Below are 25,098 nucleotides of genomic sequence, written 5' to 3' on the forward strand. Positions count from 1 at the left end.
GCTGAGATTGGCCGGCTTACGGTCAGGTATGTCACTATGTGCTATCTTTAGCTTGAGAAACCATTACTGAAGATGCAGTAGACTCTGTGGTGGAACTTCTCTCCTTATGTCGTACCACTCAGGCCATTATTTCTTTTTATCACACGAGTCTGAATAATCTGGTTCTATCTTTTGACTATGATAAAATAGCAGCAGCTTGGAATGAAGAAGTGGAGGGCGATCCAGTCATTGATGGAGAGGCGCTACGCTTACTGTTGAAGAATTCTTCAGATTTACAGGAACTACAATATAAGTTTTTGTTATGATTGTATGTGGCTCCTCAGCGTGCATTTCGGGTAAGTATTGCATTAAGAACATAAGAATCGCATCTGCCGAGTCAGACTATAGGTCCATCGTGCTCAGCAGTCCGCACTCGCGGCGGCCCCCCAGGTCCGTGACCTGTAGTGATCCTTTACTTAAGACATTTTATCCTTTATAGTACCCCTCCAACTATACCCCTCAATCCCCTTTTCCTTCAAGAACATGTCCAACCCCTTTTTGAAACCCCAAATCGTACTCTGCTCTACCACCTCCTCCGGAAGCGCATTCCAGGTATCCACCACCCTCTGAGTGAAGAAGAACTTCCTAGCATTTGTTCTGGATCTGTCTCCCTTCAATTTTCTTGCGTGCCCTCTTGTTTTTGTTTCCCCTCCAGTCTGAAGAATCTGCCCCTCTCTGCCTTCTCTATCCCTTTATGATCTTGTAAGTTTCTATCATGTCCCAAGTCTTCGTTTTTCCAGGGAAAAGAGCCCCAGTTTCTCCAGCCTCTCAGCATATGAGAGGCCTTCCATGCCCCTTATCATCTTCTCTGGACACTCTCGAGTGTCGCCATATCCTTCTTAAAGTACGGCGACCAGTATTGAACACAGTATTCCAGATGCGGGCGTACCATCGCCCGATATAGCGGCAGGATAACTTCTTTGGTTCTGGTAGTGATTCCTTTTTTAATAATTCCCAACATTCTGTTCGCCTTCTTGGAGGCCGCTGCACATTGTGCTCCCGACTTCAATAATTGGTCCACTAAGACCCCCAAGTCCCTTTCTAGGTTGCTCCTCCCCAATACCATCCCCCCATATTGTAGCTGAACATCGGGTTTCCTTTCCCTATGTGCAAGACTTTGCATTTCTCTACATTGAAGCACATTTGCCATTTATTTGCCCATTCACTCAGTTTGTTCAAGTCCCTTTGTAGTTCTTTACATTCTTCAACAGTTCCAACTCTACTGGAGAGTTTTGTGTCATCTGCAAATTTTATAACTTCGCACTTCGTCTCCACTTCCAGGTCATTAATGAATATATTAAACAGCAGTGGTCCCACCACTGACCCCTGAGGGACACCGCTTGTGACTGCTTCCCAGTCAGAGTAGTGTCCTTTTACTCCTACACTCTGCTTCCTGTCCGCCAACCAATTACAGATCCATCTGTGCACTTCCCCTTCCACCCCATGGTTCCACAGTTTCCTTAGCAGGCGCTCATGGGGTACCTTGTCGAAGGCTTTTTGAAAGTCCAGATATATGATGTCTATGGGGTCACCTTTGTCCAATTGTTCGTTAATCCCCTCGAAGAAGTGCAGTAGGTTCGTTTGGCAGGATCTCCCTTTACAGAAACCATGCTGGCTGGTTCTCATCAGATTATTTCTTTCTATATGCTCATTATGCTGTCTTTGATTAATGATTCAACCATCTTCCCCGGGACTGAGGTCAAGCTCACCGGTCTGTAGTTCCCTGGGTCACCTCTGGATCCCTTTTTGAAGATAGGCGTAACATTCTCTATACTCCAGTCCTCCGGGACTACCCCTGTTTTCAAGGATAGGTTGCAAATCTTCTGTAGTAACTCCGCTATTTCGTCTCTGAGCTCCTTCAATATTCTCGGGTGGATTCCATCAGATCCCGGCAATTTGTCAGTTTTTAGTCTATCTATCTGTTTCAGTACGTCCTCGAGGCTCACCTCTATTGATAATAATTTTTCCTCTTGATCCCCCTTGAAGGTTTTTTCCGGTTCTGGCACATTGGTTCTGTCCTCTTTTGTGAAGACTGACGAGAAGAACGTGTTTAATCTGTCTGCTACCTCCTTTTCCTCCTTTACCACTTCTTTTCTGCCTCCCTCATCCAGGGGTCCCACTTCCTACCTTGCCGGTTGTTTTCCTTTCACATATCGAAGGAATGGTTTAAAATTTCGTGCCTCCTTGGCAAGTCTCTCCTCATACTCTCTTTTCACTGTTCTGACCACACGGTGACATTCTTTTTGATGTTTCCTGTGCTCTTTACAGTTTTCCTCAGTTTTATCCTTTTTTCACTTCTTGAATGATTTTTTCTTGTTTCCTATCACCTTCTTAACCTCATTAGTTATCCTTGCTGGGTCTTTTGTTTGATTCTTTTTGCTCCCTTTTCTAAATCTGGGTATATACAGGTTTTGCGCCTCGTTTACCGTGTCCTTGAATAAGGTCCAGGCTTGCTCCACCGTCTGTGTTTTCCTGGAGCTGTTCTTGAGTTTTCTCCTTACCATTTGTCTCATAGCTCCCTTTCTTGAAGTTAAACGCTGTTGAAATGGTTCTCTTCCCCTTTGGCATTTCTATTTCCACTTTGAATCGGATCTTGTTGTGATCACCGTTTCCTAATGGTCCTACTACTTCCACTTCTTGGGTAGGTCCTTGCAACCCGCTGAGGATTAAATCCAGTATAGCTGTCCCCCTTGTTGGTTCCTTGACAAGCTGCTCCAAGAAACAGTCCCGTACTGCCTCCAGGAATTCCATTTCTCTTGAACATCTTGAGGCTCCATGGCTCCAGTCTATCCCGAGATAGTTGAAATCTCCAATAATTATGGTGTTTGCGTTTTTACATTCTCTTCTCAATTCAGCCCTCAGTTCTTCATCCATTGCTTCTGTTTGTCTAGGTGGGCGATAGTACAGTCCCATCTTTATCTCGGTTCCATTTCTTCCTGGTATTTTAACCCATATTGATTCCGGTTGGTCCTTTGTCACTGCTGCATCCACTCCGGTTGAGTGAATGGTATCCTTTATATAGTGCTACTCCTCCCCCTTTTTGATGTGTCCTGTCTCTTCGGTAGAGCTTGTATCCTGGTAGTACTATGTCCCATTTGTTTTCTTTCATTCCACCATGTTTCCATGATTGCTATGACATCCAGGTTCTCATCTTTGGCCATGATTTCTAGTTCACCCATTGACTGCTCATTACCCTAAATGCCAATATATACCTGTTGCCTTGTATCACATGTTCTGGACTTGCGTGCCCGTTCAGCACTTCTGGACTTCTGTGGCGACTTATCTTTCATGATTTTTACATAAACGCTTACCTTGCCAAGTGGCTGTTCTTCTGTTTTCTAATTTTCGTATACTGGGCACGCAGAGTTTTACCAACCACTTGCTTGAGCGGTTGTTCCTTTTGGCACGCAAATGTATTCTACGTAATTGAAGACAGCAGGAGGCCCCTTCAGTGACAGAGTGGAAGAATGATGTCTATGCAGCTGCTTGGTGGTGGTTTATACAGATTTGGTCACCTGTATTTGATAACTTGTCTCTTAGAGCTTGTAACTACACGCTGAATATATAAGTGTGTATAGGAGGGGGTGTGATGGGACAGTAGGGACTTGTTTTGGTTTTGCTGGGGCTACCGTGAAGAACGAACATGTGTGGGTGGCCCACTTTAGTCTGTATTTCTGTTAAAACGTTAATAAAAATTTATTAAACTAGAAAATCCAAGATGGCTGCCGCCAGAAAAAAACAAACATGCCATAATCGGCCTGTGGAAACCTCCCTGAAGCAAATAAAATCACAGGGAAATGGATTTTAGAGGTGGGGGACCCTAGACTCTGTGGTCTGCAGTGGCATACCTAGGGTATGTGACATATGGGGTCAATCATCTTTTTTTTTTTTTAACACTCTCCATATAAAAAAAGGGATCGGAGGAGCACCCCCTAGGAGCTGCTTCCGGGGACCATCCCACCCCGCCCCTTCCCCTTGGCATGCCACTGCCTAAGGAAGGGGATTTTGGTCTTCAAAAGTTAGTAATAAAATGTATTAAAATTAGTCCAATAAAAAGAGTACCTAATTTCCATTTTCTATTTATAAATGTTTATATCAATATAGCTACAATACTAATTTATTCTAAAGCAATAAAAAAAATATTTTTTCTACCTTTTATCATCTCTGGTTTCTACTTTCCTCATCTTCTCTTCATGCTTCATTCCATCCAGCATCCGCCCTCTTTCTCTATCCCTCCCATTTTTCTCTGTCTCCACTCCCTCCCCCATGCTCTGGCATCTTTTTTCTACTTTCTTTCCCTCCCGCCCACCCCAATTCACCCCATGCTCTAGCACACAGGTATGAAACTCAAGGTCCGCGGGCCGAATCTGGCCCACCTGGCTGTTTTGTGTGGCCCACGGTGCAATGCGGCATTTTCACTGCTGCCCCCAGTGTTATCTTCTGGGCGGTTCCCTCTTCCTCACTGCCAAAGTGTGCACAAAGCTACGGGTAGTGGCTCCTTTGCGCGTCCTGTGCCTGAACCAGAAGCCTTCTCGAAAGCTTCCGGATGAGGTGTGGGATGTGTGAGGTGCCATTGCCCGCGGCTTTGTGCACATTGTGGCAGTGAGGAAGGAGCCGCCCAGAAGATAATACTGGGGGCGATAGGCCGCATAAAAAAGCCAGGCGGGAGCCAGTCAGAAGGTAAGATACCCGCTGGAGGGAAGGCACCTAGCTGAGGAACAGCATGGAGGGTGGGAGACAACAAAGGTCGGGGGAATGATTTTATTTTTAATTTAGTGATTGAATTGTGTCAATTTTGAGAATTGACATGTGTTGTCTATATTTTGCACTGTTCAGGAAGAAATGCATTTGTTTCTTTTTCTCTGTGGTTGTACTAAATGCAGAGTCTTGAATCTTAGGGTTTCATATTAGTACTTTTAGTTTTTGGGCCCATATTTGCATAGGGGTTATCTGTGTTCTGGTAGGAATGAATGTTGAGTAGCATACGTGTGCTTTGTGTAATTTAATTTTGTAGTTAACCATTATGTGTTGTTAATAAGATTATATTGTGCGTGTGTGTATATATATATATGCAAAATGAATGGGAAAAATGGTGCTACAATTAGTACCATTATGGGGGTAGGGTATGGAACGGAGATGGGCGGGGTCTGGCCCACTACTTAGCCTGTGTTTTGGATTTCGGCCCCTTAATGTGATTGAGTTTGACACTCCTGTTCTAACATCTGCTTCCCTTCCCCATGCCCTTTCCTCTCTTCTCCTTCCATCTCTCCCTATCCCTTCATGCTCTGGCATCTCCTTTACTTCCCAATGGCCTGACATCTCTCTCCTCTCCTTCCCTTCCATCTCTCCCTCCTTCTCCTTAATTTCACTCCCTCCCCCTCTTCCAAATGGTCTGGCATCTGTCTCCTCTTATGGCTGCACCTGGGGTAGAGCGCTCCGCCATCCCCCCTCCCCCCTTTGATACATCACTGTATTAGACTAAGTAATAGACTAATTCATTTTTCAATTAGCATTCAGAAGTCAAAACCTCATTCTTCAGGTCAGTACAGTAAACTGCTGTTATGGTACCCTCCTCTAACCGGAGGAAGAGGGTTTTGGTCTCTAGTTAAAAAAAAAAAAAAATAGTCCAATAAAAAGATTACCTTATTCTCATTTTCTATTTATAAACATTTATCAATACAGCTACAATACTACTTTATTCTAAAGAAAAAAAAAATTACAGATAGATAGATATAGATATAAATACTGTATATCTTTTTTCTACCTTTTGTCGTTTCTGCTTTAATCATCTTCTTCTCTCTCCCTTCCATGCAGCATCTGTCCTTTCTCTCTCTTCCATGCAGCATCTGTCCTCTCTTACTGCCCCTTCAATCTGGTGTCCATCCTCTCCCCCATCCATATGACATCTTCCCTTCTATGTTCCTTCCATAAACTGTCTACCCTGGGCCCCTTCTCTCCTTTGTACATGATACATTTCAGCTTCACCCCCTCTATCTTTCTCTCTACCCCCTCTCCTATGCCCTTGCATCTCTCTCCTATCCTTCCCTTTCTCCCTCCTCCTCCATACTCTGGTATGTCCTCTCTTTCATTTCTCTCCCTTCCTCCTTTCTCCCTGGTTTGGCATCTCTGTCTCCATCCCTTCCCTCCCCCCCCATGTCCTGGGATCTCTTCCTCCCCCCTCCATGGCCTGGCATCTCTTTTCCTTCCTTCCTTCCTGCATCTCCCTTTTCTCTTTTCCCTTCCTTGGTCTTCCTTTTCCCCCCTCTCCCCAATTGGGTACAGCATTTCTCTCCCCCTACTTCCCTCCCTTTCTTTGTCATCCCCCAGTCAACAATGCAGCATTCAGAATTTCCTGTTCTAGCTGGCATCAAGCCTTCTTCTCTGCTGAGTCCCGCCTACTTCCCATTTCCGTGAAGGCAGAATCCAGCAGAGAGGAAGGCTTGACACCGGCAAAGCAGCAAATTCTGAATGCTGCTGCTACTGGAAATTCCTGAGTCAAATCATGACACTGGCCCTTGCCCAGAGCATCCTCTTATGGGCCACACCTGGGGTGGACTCCCCATGGTACGTCTCTGATGGTCATAAACCTTTAAATTCTATTCTTGGGGAAACACCTCACCCACCAATTTTCCTCATAGGCTACAATATCCTTACTCACTGCGCCATGTGGTGCCTGTCTGTTTCAGCACAAGATTTCAGCAGGAATCAATGGGGAAGAAATCTGCCTCACAGATTCACTGGACGAACCTGGTCTTCTCGCTGCCAGTCAGGCTGAGGTTAGACTGAGCCTCAACCTCCAGGAAACCACTCTGTGAATAGGTGGGGGGTGGGGGAGAACCAGGCAGCCAGCCCACCGTTAGTCCTTACTAAGCCAGGAAGGAGCCAAACAGCCTGTGGATGTGAGCAGCTATGCAGAGGACAGCCCCTGAGCTCAAAAAATATAAAAGCAGTCTGGCTAGCTAAGTGTCCTCAAGGGCTGATCCTGCTAGCAGCAGACTTCCGCGGTGCGGGTCTATCTTCTACAAGGTACAGGTCCAAACAAGTTGGAACCTCTGGGCACCGAGTCTCCAAACTAAAACAGAGAAAAATACCCCAAAATAATAAAACCACACCGCAGATCAGAATCACTTCTGAGCATCTTGCTTGCAGAAAAACTGAGGGACAGGAGCAGCTCCCTGGGAAAGAGGTGGAGTTGAAAACAACTGACAGTTTTCTGCCAGCAACTTGCAAGTTGAAATATAGAACCCTATCTTGTAAAGCAGGAGCATATTAAATTGGAACACTACTGCTTGAATATGGCTAAATTAATTTTGGCTGCCTGCTGGAAGAAAGTGGGAGTTCCCTCCCTTCAGCTTTAGTGTACTAAATTGAATTATACTGTATGTATCAAACGGAAAACCCGACAACCATTCACATACGGTTATTGGTGAAATGGTAAAAGGTGTGAGGGTCCACTGATAGATCATAATTGTGTTAGAAGTGGGGGGACTAGTGATTCTTCTTGGTGCTTGAGGCGAGAGATGGAGAAGTTTATGGTGGGAGGGGTAATTCTATATGCATAAATGAATTTAAACTATTATAAAACATGGAGGATATGGAAGCAGTATGTTACTCTTCAACTGTTTGTTCATGTTTCTGAAAACAATTTGCATAATCATCAATCATTTGTTTTCTATTTTGAACAGGTAATGGCTAGCTTAAAATTTTGTATTTAGTTACACTATAGTTGCTTATTAGATACATTGTAACAGTTTATTAATAACATCCTTTATTAATTAAAATATTTGAAAGCAACTGATAAAAATGTTACTTATTCACTAATAACAAAGAATGCATGCAGAGTTGGAAAATTGCACTTAAAGTTTGCAAATACCTTTCCTGACATTTTATACCAATTTTCAAATGGAAAGATTTCCATCTAAAAACTGACTAAGATAGTATGTACATAAGTTTGCATCTACTATATGTATGGATATTTCCCATGCAAAAATATGCTTATCCACAGAACATATAGAAACATAGAAACATGACGGCAGATAAAGGCCTAACGGCCCATCTAGTCTGCCCATCTGCAGTAGCCATTATCTCTTTCTGAGAGATCCCATGTGCCTATCCCAGGCCCTCTTGAATGCAGACAGTCTCTGTTTCCACCACCTCTTCTGGGAGACTGTGCCACGCATCTACCACCCTTTCTGTAAAAAAGTATTTTCTCAGATTACTCCGGAGCCTATCACCTCTTAACTTCATCCTATGCCTTCTCATTCCAGAGCTTCCTTTCAAATGAAAGAGACTTGACTCATGCACATTTATACCACGTAGGTATTTAAATGTCTCTATCATATCTCCCGCCTTTCTTCCAAAGTATACAGATTGAGATCTTTAAGTCTGTCCCCATACATCTTATGATGAAGACCACATACAATTTTAGTAGTCTTCCTCTGGATCAACTCTATTCTTTTTATATCTTTTTGAAAGTGCAGCCTCCAGAATTGTACATAATACTCTAAATGAGGTTCCACCAAAGACTTATACAGGGGCATCAGTACCTACTTTTCCTACTGGCCATACCTCTCCCTATACAACCTAGCATCCTTCTAGCTTTCGCACTCACCTTTTCAACCTGTTTGGTCACCTTAAGATCATCACATGCAATCACACCCAAGTCCCGCTCTTCCATCATGCACATAAGTTCTTCACCCCCTAAACTGTACCCTATCTGCAAGTAAAATTAATTTGTGTACAGTGGTACTACATACATAATTTTATCCACAGAGATGACAGGCAACTTCCATAGATAAACCACTGTTCCTGTTTAGCAAATATTTGAAATCTGTCCTTTTCCCTAATATGTTTTCATATGGATATTCTACAACAAGGTCATGGGACATGCATTTTTCTTACCTCAAGTGCTGCAGATAAGCAATCTGTAGATCTAGTTTTGATTTTCTAATACCAAGCAGAAGTCAGCTCTTTCCTCAAAGCTGATAAAGGAATATAAAAACATTGTCAAAGAGATGACTGACCTGTGTGAGTTCTTCTATGCCGCTGTAGCTCATCACTTCTCGTAAATCTTTTGCCACAAAAGATCCAGTTACACACAAATGGCCTTTCTCCAGTATGCCAACGAAGGTGGGCTCGAAGGTGAGAAGTTTTACCATAAACCTTTCCACAGCCCTCAATATGGCAAATGTGCTGCTTTTTTTTTCCTGGTTCACTGCTTCCTCTAATAAAAACGGAAAAAAAAATGTTATGTCTCATTTTGATAAAGGAAACAAGAATTTAAGAACTATGGAATGTAGTTTTCAGAACTTTATTTATTTATTTATTCAATTTTCTATACCATTCTCCCAAAGGAGCTCAGAACGATTTACATGAATTTATTCAGGTAGGCATTTTTCCCTGTCTGTCCCAGTAGGCTCACAATCTATCTAATGTATCTGGGGCAAGGGGAGGATTAAGTGATTTACCGGGACACAAGGAGCAGCATGAGTTTGAACTTTAACCACTGCGCCACACACTCCAGAACAATGATCCATACAGATAAGTCATATGACATGCATGCAAATCTGCCTCATGCATATCCAGGACAGGTTTAAGAACCACTAAACTAAAAAATTACACTTCTCAGCAACTGTAGGCTCATGTTTAACTCTAATCCATACCAAATTCCACATTGCATGATATTCAATATGCACAGCATTTTTTCACTTTGACAATATCATTTTTAAGCAGAAAAGCTATCAGAATGTCAAAACTTATTTAACTAACTGGACAAAACAAGGGATCTACTGTTGGGACGATAAGAAAGGGGTTCATTCCAAAAGAACTTAAGAATAAGAAACCAAGGGCCAGATTCTCAAATATACTGTTGGGACGCTGTCGCAGGTGTTCTTGTAGCGATTTAAAAAATGCGAGTTACTTTGAAAAAATTTCTCATGTAAATGAGGTCGGCAAACAGTAGAGAAGATTTGCTAAATTTGTATGTGCCCATCGCTGGCAATAATGATTGGCAAATGTACAGAATAAAGGCAAACAAAATAAAGAAAGAAAAACAAACAAACAAAACTCGAACCACAAGTAACCCTCTCCCGCCGCCAAGCAACACGGGAAGGGGGCAGCGGGAGAGATGCCCACTCTCTCTCGCTGCCAACTGACACACCCCTCAGACAGCGGGAGAGATACCCACTCTCTCTCACCACCAACTGACACACCACTCAGGCAACGGGAGAGATGCCCACTCTCTCTCACCGTCAACTGACACACCCCTCAGGCAGCGGGAGAGACGCCCACTCTCTCTCACCGCCAACTGGCAAACCCCTCAGGCAAGAGGAGAAATGCCTACGCTCTCCCATCGCCAACTGACACAACCCCCAACCCTCCTTGGCAGCGAGAAATGCCCACTGACCCACACTGCCACGCAACACACACACCCATGCCTCTGAGGACCCCTGCCCTCTTCCCCTTACTTTTCTTTAGATGGCTGGCTGGAGGGATGCCTACTCCCTCCAGCCAGCTGGCCCACCTCTTCAAAATAGGCCTTCCCGTTCCCAGTGCATCCTGAGATGCACCAGGAAGGTGCCTGAGGTTCTGATTGGCCCAGATTAGTTAAGGCCAATCAGAGCCTCAGGCCCTTCCCCGGTGCATCCCAGGATGCACAGGGGAGGGGAAGGCCCATTTTGGAGAGACAGGCCAACTGGCCGGAGGAGTAGGCATCCCTCTGGCCAGCCATCTAAAGAAAGGTAAGGGGGAGAGGGCAGAGGACATCAGAAGCAGGGTGGTGTAGTGTGGCAGCGGGAGAGCGTGGGAATCTCTTCCGCTACTGAGGAGGGTTGGGGGCTGTTTCAGTTGGCAACGGGAGAGAGTGGGCATCTCTCCCACTGCAGAGGGGGGCTATAATGCATGCACTCAAGAAGCATGCTTTTACTACACCCACTAAAAAAACAAAAAAACTAAAAACTAATTTTTATTTTTTGTCATTAACCACAGTCAAAATACACTTTTAACAGTGTTGGCACTGTACTGGTACCCCTGAACCAGTTGCTGATTTTTGTCACTAAAAGCCGACACCACTCTTGGAGAATGGCTCGGTGATGTTTAAGAATCCACTAGAGTGCTCGTTTGAATACTGAAAAGCCCATTTGCATGGCAGTGTCGAAGACTGCTAGAAAGCTCACAAAAGACCGCAATAAGCCGTTTTGATAATCTGCCACTAAAATGCATGCAGGCTAAACCGTCTGGAACCTGTTTAGCAACTGTGTTAAATGCTATAAGAGGGGCCCTTAGGCGCTTGAGCCAATCAGGACCTAGGATCCTGTGGGTTGGGCAGGGGCGGGCTCACCTCATTTGGAAAGAGGCGGGCCTGCTGGCCGGACGGTGTGAAGAACTGTCTGGCCAACTTGCAGGTAAGCCCGAGGGGGGGTGTCCTGCCGGAGGGTTGGGCACCCTCCTGCTGGCGATCTTTGGGGGGGGCCATTGGGGGGTCCAAGGAGGAGAGTGGTGCATGTCATTGGAGGGGTTCGGCAGGAGGGGTTGGGTACCCTCCAGCCGGCGATCTTCGGAGGGAGTGGGTTCTGTCGGCAGGTGTTGGACACCTTCCTGCTGCGAACGTTGAGGGAGGGGGCAGGGAGATCCCTTGCCGCGATTAAGCATAGCGGCCGCATCTAAACAAACCTGATTCTGTAACCGGCGTCTGCAACATGGATGTCAGTTACAGAATCTGGTTTACTTTGAGCGGGTTTTGTTCCAATTTTGTATAGGATGCCCGGGACGGGCGTCCTATACAGAATCCAGGCCCAAATGTCTTTTAGGCTTGTTTTAGGTTTTTTAATTCAAATATTAAGATATTAATTTGTACCACTTGGCGGCCTGGTGTTCCTGCCAATCAGTCTGAAACATAGTCCCGGCAAGCTATACTGATTTTCTAAATTTCGCCAATCAGGGAACCCCATTTATAACCTTGAGATTTTGAAATGCCAAATGATTGTTGCAATTGTAATAAATTTAGCAGTTTTCCATTAAAAATTACATCATCAAGTCTAAGTATGCCTGCCTGCAACCAATGTCTCTAGAGGATTTTAGACTCGCTGATTTGTATCTTGGAGTTTAACCATAGAGATTGACACGTGGATTGTTGTATTGAAATAGGTGTTAAATTATTAATAAATTTTAATGTATTCCAGGTGGAAAGAAGAATACTATTGTCCTTATATATTCTAGGCAGCTTGATACTCAAAATACTCAATCGTAATAGGGACATGAGATGACTATAATATCAGCCAGTTCGGTAGATTCTCCACGAGTTCAGGAAGTATCCAATACATACCCTGATGCAATATGAAAGCTTGATGATACCTATAAAAATTTGGAAAATTTAACACACCACCCCCCACACCAATTGTGATTTTTCCAAAGATACTAAGGCTATTCTAGCAGTTTTACCCAGCCAAAGAAATTTTGTAAGAATCCCATTTAATTTTTTATAAAAGGAACTTTGAAAATAAACTGGCAACATACTCATTTAATAGCAAGCTAAAGGCAAAATCATCATTTTGATGGTTTGGACTCTCCCCCACCAAGAAAGATGTAATGGGTTCCAATGCTCACACATTTCAATGACTTTCAATAATAAAGATTTTTCATTTACTGTCATTGTGTCTTCCAATGTTCTTTGAATCACGATACCCAAATATTTTATACCCTCTTCCTTCCAAAGGAATGGGAATGGATCAAATAAGCCTTTTACACAATGCACATTTAATAGAAGAACCTCTGATTTGCTCCAATTTATTTTATATCCCGAAAATTTGCCAAATCGATCAATCAATTTCAGTAAATGCGGAATGATAGATTCAAGATTCTTCAAATGAAGCAAAATATCATCTGCGCAGGCCGAAACTTTATACTCTCGACCTGCATATGGAATTCCCTATATCTCCTTTGCTTGCTGAATGGCCAACAAGGGTTCCAAAACAATATCAAAAAGCAAAGGAGATAAGGGACATCCTTGTCTAACTCCCCTCTACAGACAAAAACGCTCTGAGAATGTATTATTAATATATAATCTAGCAGATGGAGAAGTATACAAGTTTGAATCATTTGAATAAATTCAGAACCTATCCCAAACCAATCCATTGCTTGGTACATGAAAGTCCATTCTACACGATCAAAGGCCTTCTCTGCATCAAAAGAGAAGGCCGGATCGTCCATTGTTTTTGCTAAATTCAGCATATGAAGAGCCAATCTGGTGTTTGCAGAATGCCTTTGAGCAACAAAACCCGTTTGGTGCATACCAATCATATAAGGGAGAGCCTTGGCTATTCTTAGAGCCAATAATTTAGCAAGGATTTTCCCATCCACATTAATTAAAGAAATAAGCCTGTAGTTTGAAACCAACATTGGATCTCTGTTTGGCTTTGGCAAAACAATGGTTAACGATTCTTTCATAGTATCTGATATACAACCCTAGTCAGTTGTGATTGATATAAATTTAAAAGATGTGGTAATAGTGTATTTTGAAATGATTTGAAAAACTCCACTTTGAATCCATCACTACCCGGAGCAGATCAAGCTCTGACAGACTTCAATGCTGACTGGAGTCCTATACATGATATAGGCGCCTCAAGTTTTTCTTTCACATACTCGGGAATTTTTGGCCCATTAATTAAGTTTAAAAATTATCTTCCTTCAATTTCTTTATTTGAATAAAGCTCAGAAGAATATAAAGCTTTTATAATAATATAAAGCTTTATAATAATCCAATAATTGTCTTAAAACATCTCCAATATGGGTATGAATTTTACCTTTTTCATCTTTAATGGCCACAATATTTACTTTTCTTTTTTTTTGTTTTGAGATAATTAGCCAATAATCTTCCTGCTTTATTTGAGTTTCCATAATACAGAGCCTGCTGAGAAAACAAATATTTCCTAGCCAATTGTGAGAAAATCTCATTATATTTGTATTTAGCTTTCAATAGGGTAAAGTGTCTCATTCCCATTTCGAGGCCAATTATGACTCTAAAGTCAAAATAGTTTGTTCCAAATTGGAAAATTCTAATTTTAGCAATTTCCTAGTATGTGCCGAATATGAAATTATTTGCCCTCTCATTGTAGCTTTGAAAGCATTCCCAAATAATTTCCAAAGAGATTTCCTCTGAGGTGTTGAATTGAAAATATTCATTCATTTTTAGTTGAATTTCCTCAAGTAAGTTTGAATCTGCAAGCATTGCGTTACTAAACCTCCAAACACGTCTATTAGAATCTTCTTCAGTAAACTGATATTTTATACAAATTCCAGCATGATCTGATCTATGCTAGCCTTTGTAACCTTTTGAATTAAATGATCCGAAAAAAAAAAATAATCAATTCTTGAAAAAGATTTATGAACTACAGACCGGTGAGTCTGACCTCGGTTCCGGGGAAAATGGCGGAAGCACTGTTAAAAGAAAACATTGATGAACATTTTGAACGAAACGAACTTCTGATAACCAGCCAACAAGGTTTCTGCAAGGGGAGATTGTGCCTAACGAACTTATTGCACTTCTTCGAAGGAATTAACAAACGGATGGACAAAGGAGACCCCATAAACATCATATATCTAAATTTCCAAAAAGCCTTTGACAAGGTGCCCCATGAACGCCTACTCCGGAAACTGAATAACCATGGGTGGAAGGAGATTTACATAGATGGATCAGAAACTGGTTGGCGGGTAGGAAACAGAGGGTAGAAGTGAAGGGCTACTACTCAGACTGGAGGAGGGTCACGAGTGGGGTCCCGCAGGGCTCAGTGCTCGGGCTGCTGCTGCTATTTAATATATTCATAAATGATCTAGAAACAGGGATGAAGTGTGAGATAATAAAATTTGCGGACAACACCAAACTATTTAGTGGAGCTCGGACTAAAGAGGACTGCGAAGAATTGCAAATGGACTTGAATAAACTAGGGGAATGGGCGACGAGATGGCAGTTCAACGTTGAGAAATGTAAAGTATTACATGTGGGGAAACAGAAACCCGAGCTACAACTATACGATGGGAGGGATGTTATTAAATGAGAATACCCAAGAAAGGGACTTGGGGGTAATGGTGGACATGACAATGAAGCCGAGGCACAGTGTGCAGCAGCTGCTAAGAAGGCAAACAGAATGCTAGGCATAATCAAGAAGGGTATTACAACCAGAACGAAAGAAGTTATCCTGCCATTGTATCGGGAGATGGTGCGTCCGCATCTGGCGTACTGCATCCAGTATTGGTCACCGTACCTTAAGAAGGACATGGCGTTACTTGAGAGGGTTCAGAGGAGAGCGACGCGTCTGATAAAGGGGATGGAAAACCTTTCATACGCTGAGATATTGGAGAAACTGGATCTCTTTTCCCTGGAGAAGAGGAGACTTAGAGGGGATATGATAGAGACTTACAAGATCATGAAGGGCATAGAGAGTAGAGGGGGACAGATTCTTCAAACTTTCAAATAATAAAAGAACAAGAGGGCATTCAGAAAAGTTGAAAGGGGAAATTCTTCCTTACCCAACGTGTGGTGGACACCTGGAATGCACTTCCAGAGAGCGTAATAGGGAAGAGTACGGTACTGGGGTTCAAGAAAGGATTGGACAATTTCCTGCTGGAAAAGGGGATAGAAGGTTATAGATAGAGGATTACTGCACAGGTCCTGGACCTGTTGGGCCGCCGCGTGAGCGGACTGCTGGGCATGATGGACCTCAGGCCTGACCCAGCAGAGGCATTGCTTATGTTCTTATGGAACAAAAGGAAAATTCCCTAGCATTAAAATGAAAAATCCTTTAAACCACATGTATGTGCCAGATTATCCAGACCTAATGATTTTATTTGTCTACTCGGTTGTTTATCAATTACTGGATCCATGACAGAATTGAAATCTCTGGCTACAATTAAATTAGTCGTAGCCAGTGACAGAATAATTTGTTGGAGTGTTTTAAAGAAATCTACCTGATTAGTATTTGGTGCATAAATATTAAAAAGCGTCAAGAGTATCTTTTCCTGAAGTCATATCAACATAGAGCCATCTATCCAATGGATCAGCTCGAAAGTTATCGAAGTTAGCAGAGACAGTCTTGTTAATCAGGATTGATGCCTTTTTACCTACTGCTGGGGCAAAAAAAACCAATGTTTTACCTAACCTCCCTCCAATTTGGCCACCTCTATAGCATATATATGAGTTTCCTGAATAAAATAAAATATCTGCTTGCTAGCTTTTCAAGAAATTAAGAGCCTTTTTCCTTTTGATAGGGTGATTGAGTCCATTTACGTTTAATGAGTATAATTTTAAAGCCATTTCCTTTTATATATATAGGTACTATCAAAATGGAAATACAACTTCTTTTTTTGCCGAAATTTAATTTTTAATCTTAAACTAAAAGCCCCCCTCCCTCCCCTAACCCTTCCCAATAAATATCTCAAAAACCTGGGTGTGCGCATACAGACTACTAATTGCCATCCTCCCCAGGCACCCTAAATCTTCCAAATAATACATCCTCCCCATTTATTTTAAAAAGTTTTTATTGAAGACAGCACAAAAAAAAAAAACAGTAAACAATGAAATACAAACAGCCTTTGTCACTAGTGCTGCCCGATTCGAATCGGTTCACCGATTCACTTTGGGTGAATCGATTCGAATCGATTTACATCATAAAAAAAATTGGCTTCCCGATTCGGACCCTCCAGCCTCGCCCCCTAAAGCAGGAGCGGCAGCGCTGCTCTTGTTGGCCGGCCGCTGCTGCACCTGCTTTAGAGGGCGAAGAGAGAGGGTGAGTTGGGAAGTGCTGATGTTGGCTCCCCCCCGGCATCCGGTTGCCCCCCTTGTGTTCGGTTTCCCACCCTGGCCTCTCGCTTCCCTCCTGGCCTCCCCGCTCCGTTTACCTTATAAATGAAACCTGCAAAGAAGATTGTGGTTATAGCGGCTTTGCAAACTGCTTTGAGCTGTTTCCTCCACGATCCTGCCTCTGATGTCAGAGGAGGGGCGGGACCGCGCGCTAAACCGTCCGACGCGTTAGCCGCTACCGCCTCCTCTTGAGCAGGCAGTAATTTTTGGCCAGCACGGGGGTTAGCCCGTGATGAAGTCACGAGCGTTAACCCCGCTAGCGTGGCTTTGTAAAAGGAGCCCTTAATACTATATTCACACAGTAACCAACCACCCTACCATACCCAGTCATTCTTTTACTTTTCATTCACAACTACCCTAAAAATAAAAACTCCTACCCCAAATAACTCCATAACCATTTGCCAATTCAAACATCCCACAACTACTATCTATCCATGCATCCTTAAGAATTACAAGCCAGAGCATTATAAATGTATAGCCATTATTCCCCATGTACAACGCAGGAGCTACCAATCTCAAATAAACATACCACAAACACCCCTGTCATCCACAACCAGGGAACTTCCAAACAGCACAAACTCCACATTCCGCAAACAACAAACAAGTAAAGTCTTCCCAGGCATCCCTGCTGGGAATACTCCAAAACAGAGCTGCTGTCGTGACATCAGAAGCCCAGGAGAGGACTGCAGAGGAGCTGACATCATGCAGAAGAGAACAGGCATTCTCCAGTTTTTGCAGTGGAAACCTCTTGCCCATTTCTACCATTAGCCTCTCTTGACTAGTCTCAAAGAGATGCTGATGGGACAAGTTGTTCCTTGGATTCAGCTCAAAAATCAAAATATGGTTTATTTCTGCCTGCCTCCAGCCATACGTGTTAATTCCCAGGAGGAAGAGGAACTCAATCAGAAGGAAGCCTCCCCAATAGATTCTCATTAGAGGCCACATATTCTGGTGATTAAAGCAGACAGCACCTGTCAAAACAAGAGCAACATTCAGCATTACAAAGATTCCACAGTACAGGCCAACTCGAAAGGTGGTCCATGCTGGGGCAGGCTGTGCAGCTCCAAGGGGAGGGACACGCAAGCATTTCATAGCTTTTTGTCTATCTCCATCTTCCAGTTCATTGGTCACCACATCTTCTGTTTCAGAAATTAGTTGATTTAACTTCTTGCAAGTGTAGAAAGATGCCACCTCCACATGTGCAACCTGCCAGTCTGCGCCACGTGGTGCATCCAGAATTTTGTCATGTTTTTTCCGAATTTTACAGAATCCTATGTAGTTTAAATTCTGGTAGTTCTGCAGCAGGATAAGGCTTAGGTAGAACTCACTGAAGGCAAGTTTCAGATCTCGGATGTTTCTGTGTTGTACACGTTCTTCATGTGACAAATGGAAAACAGTCTTCCTGCGCTGCTGCAATGTGGATATACCACTGTTTTCCCGCTGAGCATCCAGCAATGACTGCAACTCATTCTGAAGGGTAGCAAATCGATGTTGTGTTTCTGCAAGCTTTTCTGAATAAAAAGTGTGATTTTGGCAAGTTCCTTTTCACAGGTCTGGAAGAACTTTTCCTCAAACTTAGCAAAATATCTCTTTACTGTGTCCTCATCTGTAACTACTATAGAAGGTGCTTGGTCTTGAGCGGCATACAGCATCTCTTTGAAAGCCTCATACTGGATAAACTGCTTCCTCCACTCGGGATTGATATGCGCTGAAAGATGCTCTGCGAACTAAAAGGCTGGTGCAGCTCCAATAGGTTTCTTTTATTTTTCCTCTTACCGCAAAATGAAACAATTCTTTCGGATGTCATGCTCTCGCTGCGATCCGGTCCCTTTCCCAACCTCGGTGCGATGCCAGTATATTGCAATGTCATTACGGCACACGAAGGGGTGGAGCTTAACCAAATTGAGGCTTGAAAGGCATAACAATGCTCTGGCAACAGGAGAGCTGCAGCTGTAAAAGAATCCATTCCTGTCTGGTTTGCAAGATGTCAGAGCATTCTAAACCAGTAACGTGAATAAAGTTTAAAAAATTCAATCTTACTTCCATAAAAAAAACATATCAGTTTCTTTATGGAATTCTTCTGTAACTATAGTAATCATTTCCATTTTCCAATCCTAAACATCTCCAATTAAAATAAGTAACAGCTGTTATTCCTCACAAAATCAACCGTGTTGTAACCAAAAATGAAATGAAATTTAAAAAAAAAAAATGATCCTTCAATTTTCAAGTTAGAATGACAGAAGTTTATGATATCCCATCAGCAAATTGAAATTTCACAAGGTCTTCATAATGAATGGTCTTGTTAGAGTGTGTACACCGCTGGGTATAGTAATCTGTATACTGCTCCCATCTGTCTTAATTGTGGGCGGAGCTGCAAAAATTATTTCTTGTATTTGCTGTGGCCTTTGCAAAGTTAGGGAAGAATAGAATATGTGCCTCTTGCCATTTTAAACTCCTTTTCTCTTTGGCCTTAAAATTTCCAGTGCTTGTGGGAATCTTAGTACCTTAAAGATTATTGGCCTAGGTCCACTCTGACCATTAATTTGCCGTGATGGTACTCTGTGTGCACTCTCAAATTCCAACGGCTGCTTGAAATTAAAGAGAGTATCTTAGGAATAAAATCCTCCAGGGATTTGATGGTATCTGCACCTTCAGCTCCCTCTGGAAGACCAATCAGTCTGACATTGTTCCTTTTGCCTCTGTTGTTCATTTCCTCGAGGTCCTAGTCAGTCGCATGATAATTTTGTGATCTTCCTGAGTTTGAATCAAGCTTCCTTCAGCTTCAGACATCCTGTGCTCCAAGCTTTCCAGACGAGCATTTGAGACCTGTACCTGCTTTGCCAAATTTACCATTTCATCCTTAACCGTTGTTAAGTGTAACTGAGTTATTTTGTAACTTGATAAGAGTTGTTCTGTAACATTTCTTTAATGCTTTGCATCTCCCTAATCAGCTGCTCTAGAAGTTCAGTGGAATCCTTCGGCAGAGGTACTTTAGATGGTGTTGGGGGATCAGGTTTTGACCTCTTAACTGAAACTGATGCTGCAAAAGCATTTTCCAAAAGAGTTTGTCTTCCCGTAGCCATATTTAACAAATTCTGAGATTTTTGAGGAAGGAAACAGTACTTAGTTGAGCTTAAGAGGCCTTTAAGGGGAGAGCTCAGCAATCACACAGCCACTCGCATCGCAGCCAAGTTCCAGAATCTCAATCGCAAAAGAGTTATTTGGAATTACACCAAAGGAAAATAATGTCACTTTGACTTCAAACAAGGAAAACATATTTTAGAAGAGGTTGGTACCAATAATAGGAGAAGATGTATAGGAAAAGTTAACCAAAGGACATAATAGAAAATATGCAACATCTAAGGAAATGTGGATCACAATGGAAATGTGTTCAGTGCGAAAAATTTTACTGTTTGCTGTGTATGCATAACTATTTTGTAATTGTTTAGTAATAATTTCACCTAATTGTTTTTGTCATATCTATTTGTCTATTGTTTATCATTTGTTATTAGTTTTTCAATTTTTTTAAAAGAGAAATTTATGATTTGACACATTTGACATATTACACTAGTCAAAATTTATGAATTGCTTAAATCTAAGCGATGTACAAAACATTTACATCCACAGTTTCAAGCACATTGTAAAATGTAGTAAACAAATAAGTCTTCCCCACAAATTTCCTCAATACAGAATTCTTTAAATCTAAAAGAAAGGCATCCACAAATAATTGTGTTTTTAACATTTTCTTAAAGACACACTATCTTTGCATAATCTCATTATACCTAGAATTGAATTCCAAAGATTTTTACTGGCAAATGAGAAAATTGATATTCTAGATTTAACATAACGAATCCCATTTTCTTTTAAACTGATGAGCAACATCCCTCCCTCAGATCTCAAACTTTTTGCGGGTTGATAGATATCCCACAAGCTTTGAAAACAAGTAGAAGAGGAGTACAATATTTGATGAATGACAGACAGAGCTTTATAGCAAATTCTCTGTTGAACAGGTAACCAGTGGAGAGCTTTTAAGATTTTAGTAATATGGGCAACCTTAGGAATGCCCATTATCAATCTAGCCACTGAATTCATTAAAAGTTGGACAGGTCTGCATGTTTTCTTTGACAATACGAGATATAAAAGATTGCAGTAATCAATTTGAGATAATAATAAAGCTTGAATGACAGATCAAAAATCCACAGGCAAGAGCATCGGTTAAATCTAAATAAGATGTGAAGTTGTGCATATCCTCCTTGTACCATTTTAGCTGTGTTGTTTCATTGAAAGCTGAGAATCTACCCATACCCCAAGAACCAATATCTCAGGCTTTACCAATAATTGTGTGCCTATAACAGTAAGAATTGTAGGGCTACCCACATTGCAAATATCCCACACAATCAAAACCTCAGTTTTTTTTTTTTCATATTTAACTGCAGGCCATGCTGCCCCATCCACACCATTATTTCATGCATATAGTTATTCAAATTTATCTGTTTCTTGCAAATTCCCAATGGGAAAAAAGAACATGATGTCATCTGCATATAGGCGGTATTCTACTCTTAAGGAACGAAACAATTTTCCCAAAGTAATGTATATGTTAAACAATGAAGACAGCGCAGAACTCTGAGGCACCTCTTTCTTCATTATTTTCTCTATGGACAATTCCTGACCATGTTGAACAATGAAAGAATGCCCATGTAAATAAGAAGTAAACCATGAATAGACTTCACCTCTCAAGCCAAGACTGAATAATTTCAACAATAGCAAATCTACATTTACTTGTCAAAAGCCCATGACACGTCCAGAAAGACAACACAGTATGAATTTTTTTTTTTTGCGAGACCCACCCTCAAGGTCTCAACAACTGAAGTTAGTAATAATTCCACACTATGGGCCATTCTGAAACCAAACTGCATGAAATCCAAGCATCCTACTTCTTGAATAAAAGCATCAAGTTGCTTCATAACAATTTTCTCCAACACTTTACCAAAAAAAAGATACAATCGAGATTGGTCGATAACCAGCAGGCAAAGAAAGATCCAAATCTTTCTTTTTCAAGATTGGCTTTACAGTGGACAGTTTACAACTTTCTGGAAAATGTCCTGTTGAGAGACTCATTAACCACCTTTGTAACAAAAGGAGCAATCTGATCAGTTAAGGTACGCATAACCTTGGTATTACAAGGATCCTGCAGGGATCTAGTTGGAGTAATTTTTGAGATTACCTTATCAACCTCCTCTACATTCAAGGACTGAAAATACTCCCATTTTAAATCTCTGACTGAACAATCAAACATTGAATCAGCAAGAGTAATATCTACAATCGAATCATCACAATCTTTTCAATCAAATAGCTAGCATACTCATCCACTGCCACTCTAACCTCATTTTCAAAGCTATTACCACCCTCAATCAAATAACGTAATGTCTGGAATAACTCTCTTGGTCTATCCACTGCAATCTTTACATGGCTCTGAAAAAACTGTTTTGTATAGTCTCACATAATGACTTAAACTCAAATCAGTTTAATACAATAAGATTCATAATATTCACGATCCTCAGATTTTCTCAAAGCTCTCTCTGATTTCTGCAATTCTTGTTTGCCATCATGTGGCACCTCATTCCTCTAATTCAAAGAGCCATGGTTTGATGCAACATATATTTCTTTCTCAGGAGCTACCTCATCTAAAGCAGAACTCAAGAGTAGAATGCCACAACTCTAAATCCTCCTGCATACTCCTATCATCAATTGTCAACATTGGTAGCCAAACTTCAGCAAGAGTAGAAAATTCAAATCTTGGCCTCACCCGCACCTTACTCTTAGGTTGAACATACTTCATATCTCCCAAGAGAGCTTGAAGGGTACTCTGCTGAGAGAGGCTTTGGAGGCTGAATTGCCCGTCCATTATCTGATCTAAAACATCTGGCGGGCAGAAATGGTGTATGCAAAAACCTTACCCAGGACTCTGTCACAAAGAGCATCAGTCACATAATCCACTCTCTCAAACACGTGGGGACATGAGTGTCAAGCTCTGAGGGTCTAGCCTGCAATCTGATACAGTGGGTCCATGCCATGAAGGAGGCTGCTGCAGCTTTGATACTCAAACTGTCTTTTAATGATCACATCCATCTTACGATCCTGTGCGTCCTTTAGCATCACTCCATCTTCATTAGGAAGGGAGGTGCATTTGGTCACTTGGGTTATTGTGGAGTCCACCTTTGGCTGAACAAACAGCTGTAGGAAATGCGGAGCCATAGAAGAGAGCAAAGATATAACTTTGGCCTCCCTTAGAGAGAACTCAGATGTCTCCCGTTGGTCAGTGATAAGGAGGCGATATCTGGATGAGCAGGAAAAAAGTGGCTGTGCATTACTGCCACACATAATGTAGCACTGCAAGGATGAGGGCTGCTGGACATTGAGCTTCAACATAGAGAGGGTGTTAAATATGACATGGGAAACAGAAACTGATCTGGAAAGGTGACAAACTAGGGGATCATCACTGTGATCCACCACTTCTCCTACTCCCTGGCTACTGGATCTTATCAGGGATCCTAAATCATCCATCGGCACATAAGAGCCCTGCGATAATAAAGTCATGGAAAGGGACCTCCAATCATCTCAGTCCTGCTGGGAGCCGGCATGGTATGAGGTGGGGATGCCTGCATGGGAGGATTCCCCTGACGCAGAGCCGGCACACCCGTAGGCAGTACAGCACTTCCTGGTCCCATTAAGTAGGTTTTCCATAAAAGGCTGACAAAATCAGAGAAGCTTTGCATCGGGGAATTTGAGGCTCCTTGCACAACCCTAGACTGGGGAAGAGGAGATTCATCTGCCATCATGTGCTTGCGTTTCACCCCATCACTGCTCGGAACATCTGAGCAGGATCTCTTCATCTTAGGCCAGATTTTCCAGGATTCTGGGGGTTCCAAGGCCTTGGAGGACTGAATGGGGGCCGAGCCTGAAGCTTTCCACCTTCCTCTTGCATCCCACAGCAACATGGAACAGTGATGCTCCTCAGACGGCAATTCTGCACAAAAGAACACAGGATCTGGGACTAGAATGTCTGGGGCATCCATGAGAGGTGGATTCTAATAAAACTGAGCAGTTTTGAGGCAGAAAAAAATGATGTTTAAAAAAAAGACTGCTAAAAATGCAAGATGACCACCATCAAGAAAAAAAGCGCCAAAAAAAAAAATAAAAAGGGACGTTGGAGCCACATTAAAAAAAATAGTGATTTTAGAAATTGTCAGACCTCGACTGTTGAAAGAATACTTCTAGCTGCTGGTCGGACAGATCATGACCATGAACTCTCCCACCCCCGAGATTCCTCCTATATCGACTGGGAAGAGAGGGGGGGAGGAAGATCTATGCAGATGGCTCCACAACACCCAGAGGGTTCTTACTCAGGGGTCACACAGCCTTTACTCAAGCCTCTGATGAAATCAGCAGGCAAGCCACTCCCAGGGAGACGGACCCTAAGCTCCTGAAGGGACAAAAAGTAGGATGGTTCCACAGGTACTCGATGAGATTGGCCTGAGAGCAGCAGTCCACCCACGCAGGACTGCATCCTTTCCCCAATGGAGTAAGCCCAAGAAAGAGACCTCCAAGCACCGAAGCCACAAAGAATTTCAAAAATATGATGGAAAAAATACCCGATAATAATAAAAAGAAGAGCAGATCAGAACACGCCCAAGTTTGTTTGCAGAAGAAAAAAAAACCGAAGAGGGAGCAGTTCTCCACTGCAGAAAGGGAGGAGCTCTAGATGTTAAAACAATACCATTCTGCAGTTTCGCAGGAAGTGAGAATCAACAGGCAAATTATGGACTCCTATGTATATAACAGAACCAAATATTCCTGTAACTCATTATAATCGCTGGGTGCTTTTGCCAACAAAAACCCAAATCCTCTTGCCAGACTACTGAACAGAACCACCACATTATGCTACCTCATCCAGATAGTTCAGGAAAGACAACATGTTTAATCCTGTGAAAATGGGGACTAGTAACTGAGGAGCTATTTCTGTACAGGCCTCATTTGTACTCTCACCCACAGAACCACATGCATGGGCACTGTCACCGAACCTAGAATTTGCATGAAGTTTCAGGCCTGAGGATGCTGATGCTTCTAGAGTAGCCTAATCTGGGACTGCAGCTTCTGTATCCTGTATTCCAGGAAATAGATTTTCTGTGCTGAATAAGACTCAAAGG

The 25,098-nt window shown here is 42.3% G+C and overlaps 2 protein-coding genes across 4 annotated transcripts in view; both read right to left on the bottom strand.

The window, feature by feature from the left end:
* The window catches only part of SP4 (Sp4 transcription factor), a 123,045-nt gene that overhangs the window by 14,842 nt on the left and 83,105 nt on the right, over positions 1-25,098 (bottom strand). For all 3 annotated transcript variants that reach the window (XM_033930900.1, XM_033930902.1, XM_033930901.1), the window contains exon 5: positions 9,063-9,262. In XM_033930900.1, coding sequence (XP_033786791.1) covers positions 9,063-9,262 — 200 coding nt within the window. The remainder of the gene's footprint in view (positions 1-9,062; positions 9,263-25,098) is intronic.
* LOC117355833 (xenotropic and polytropic retrovirus receptor 1-like) lies at positions 17,435-22,796 on the bottom strand. The gene is given in 3 exon segments (XM_033934893.1): positions 17,435-18,417; positions 18,420-18,618; positions 22,698-22,796. Coding segments are annotated over 3 exon segments (1,281 nt in total).

This window comes from Geotrypetes seraphini, chromosome 2, assembly GCF_902459505.1.
Source record: "Geotrypetes seraphini chromosome 2, aGeoSer1.1, whole genome shotgun sequence".
NCBI lineage: Eukaryota > Metazoa > Chordata > Amphibia > Gymnophiona > Dermophiidae > Geotrypetes > Geotrypetes seraphini.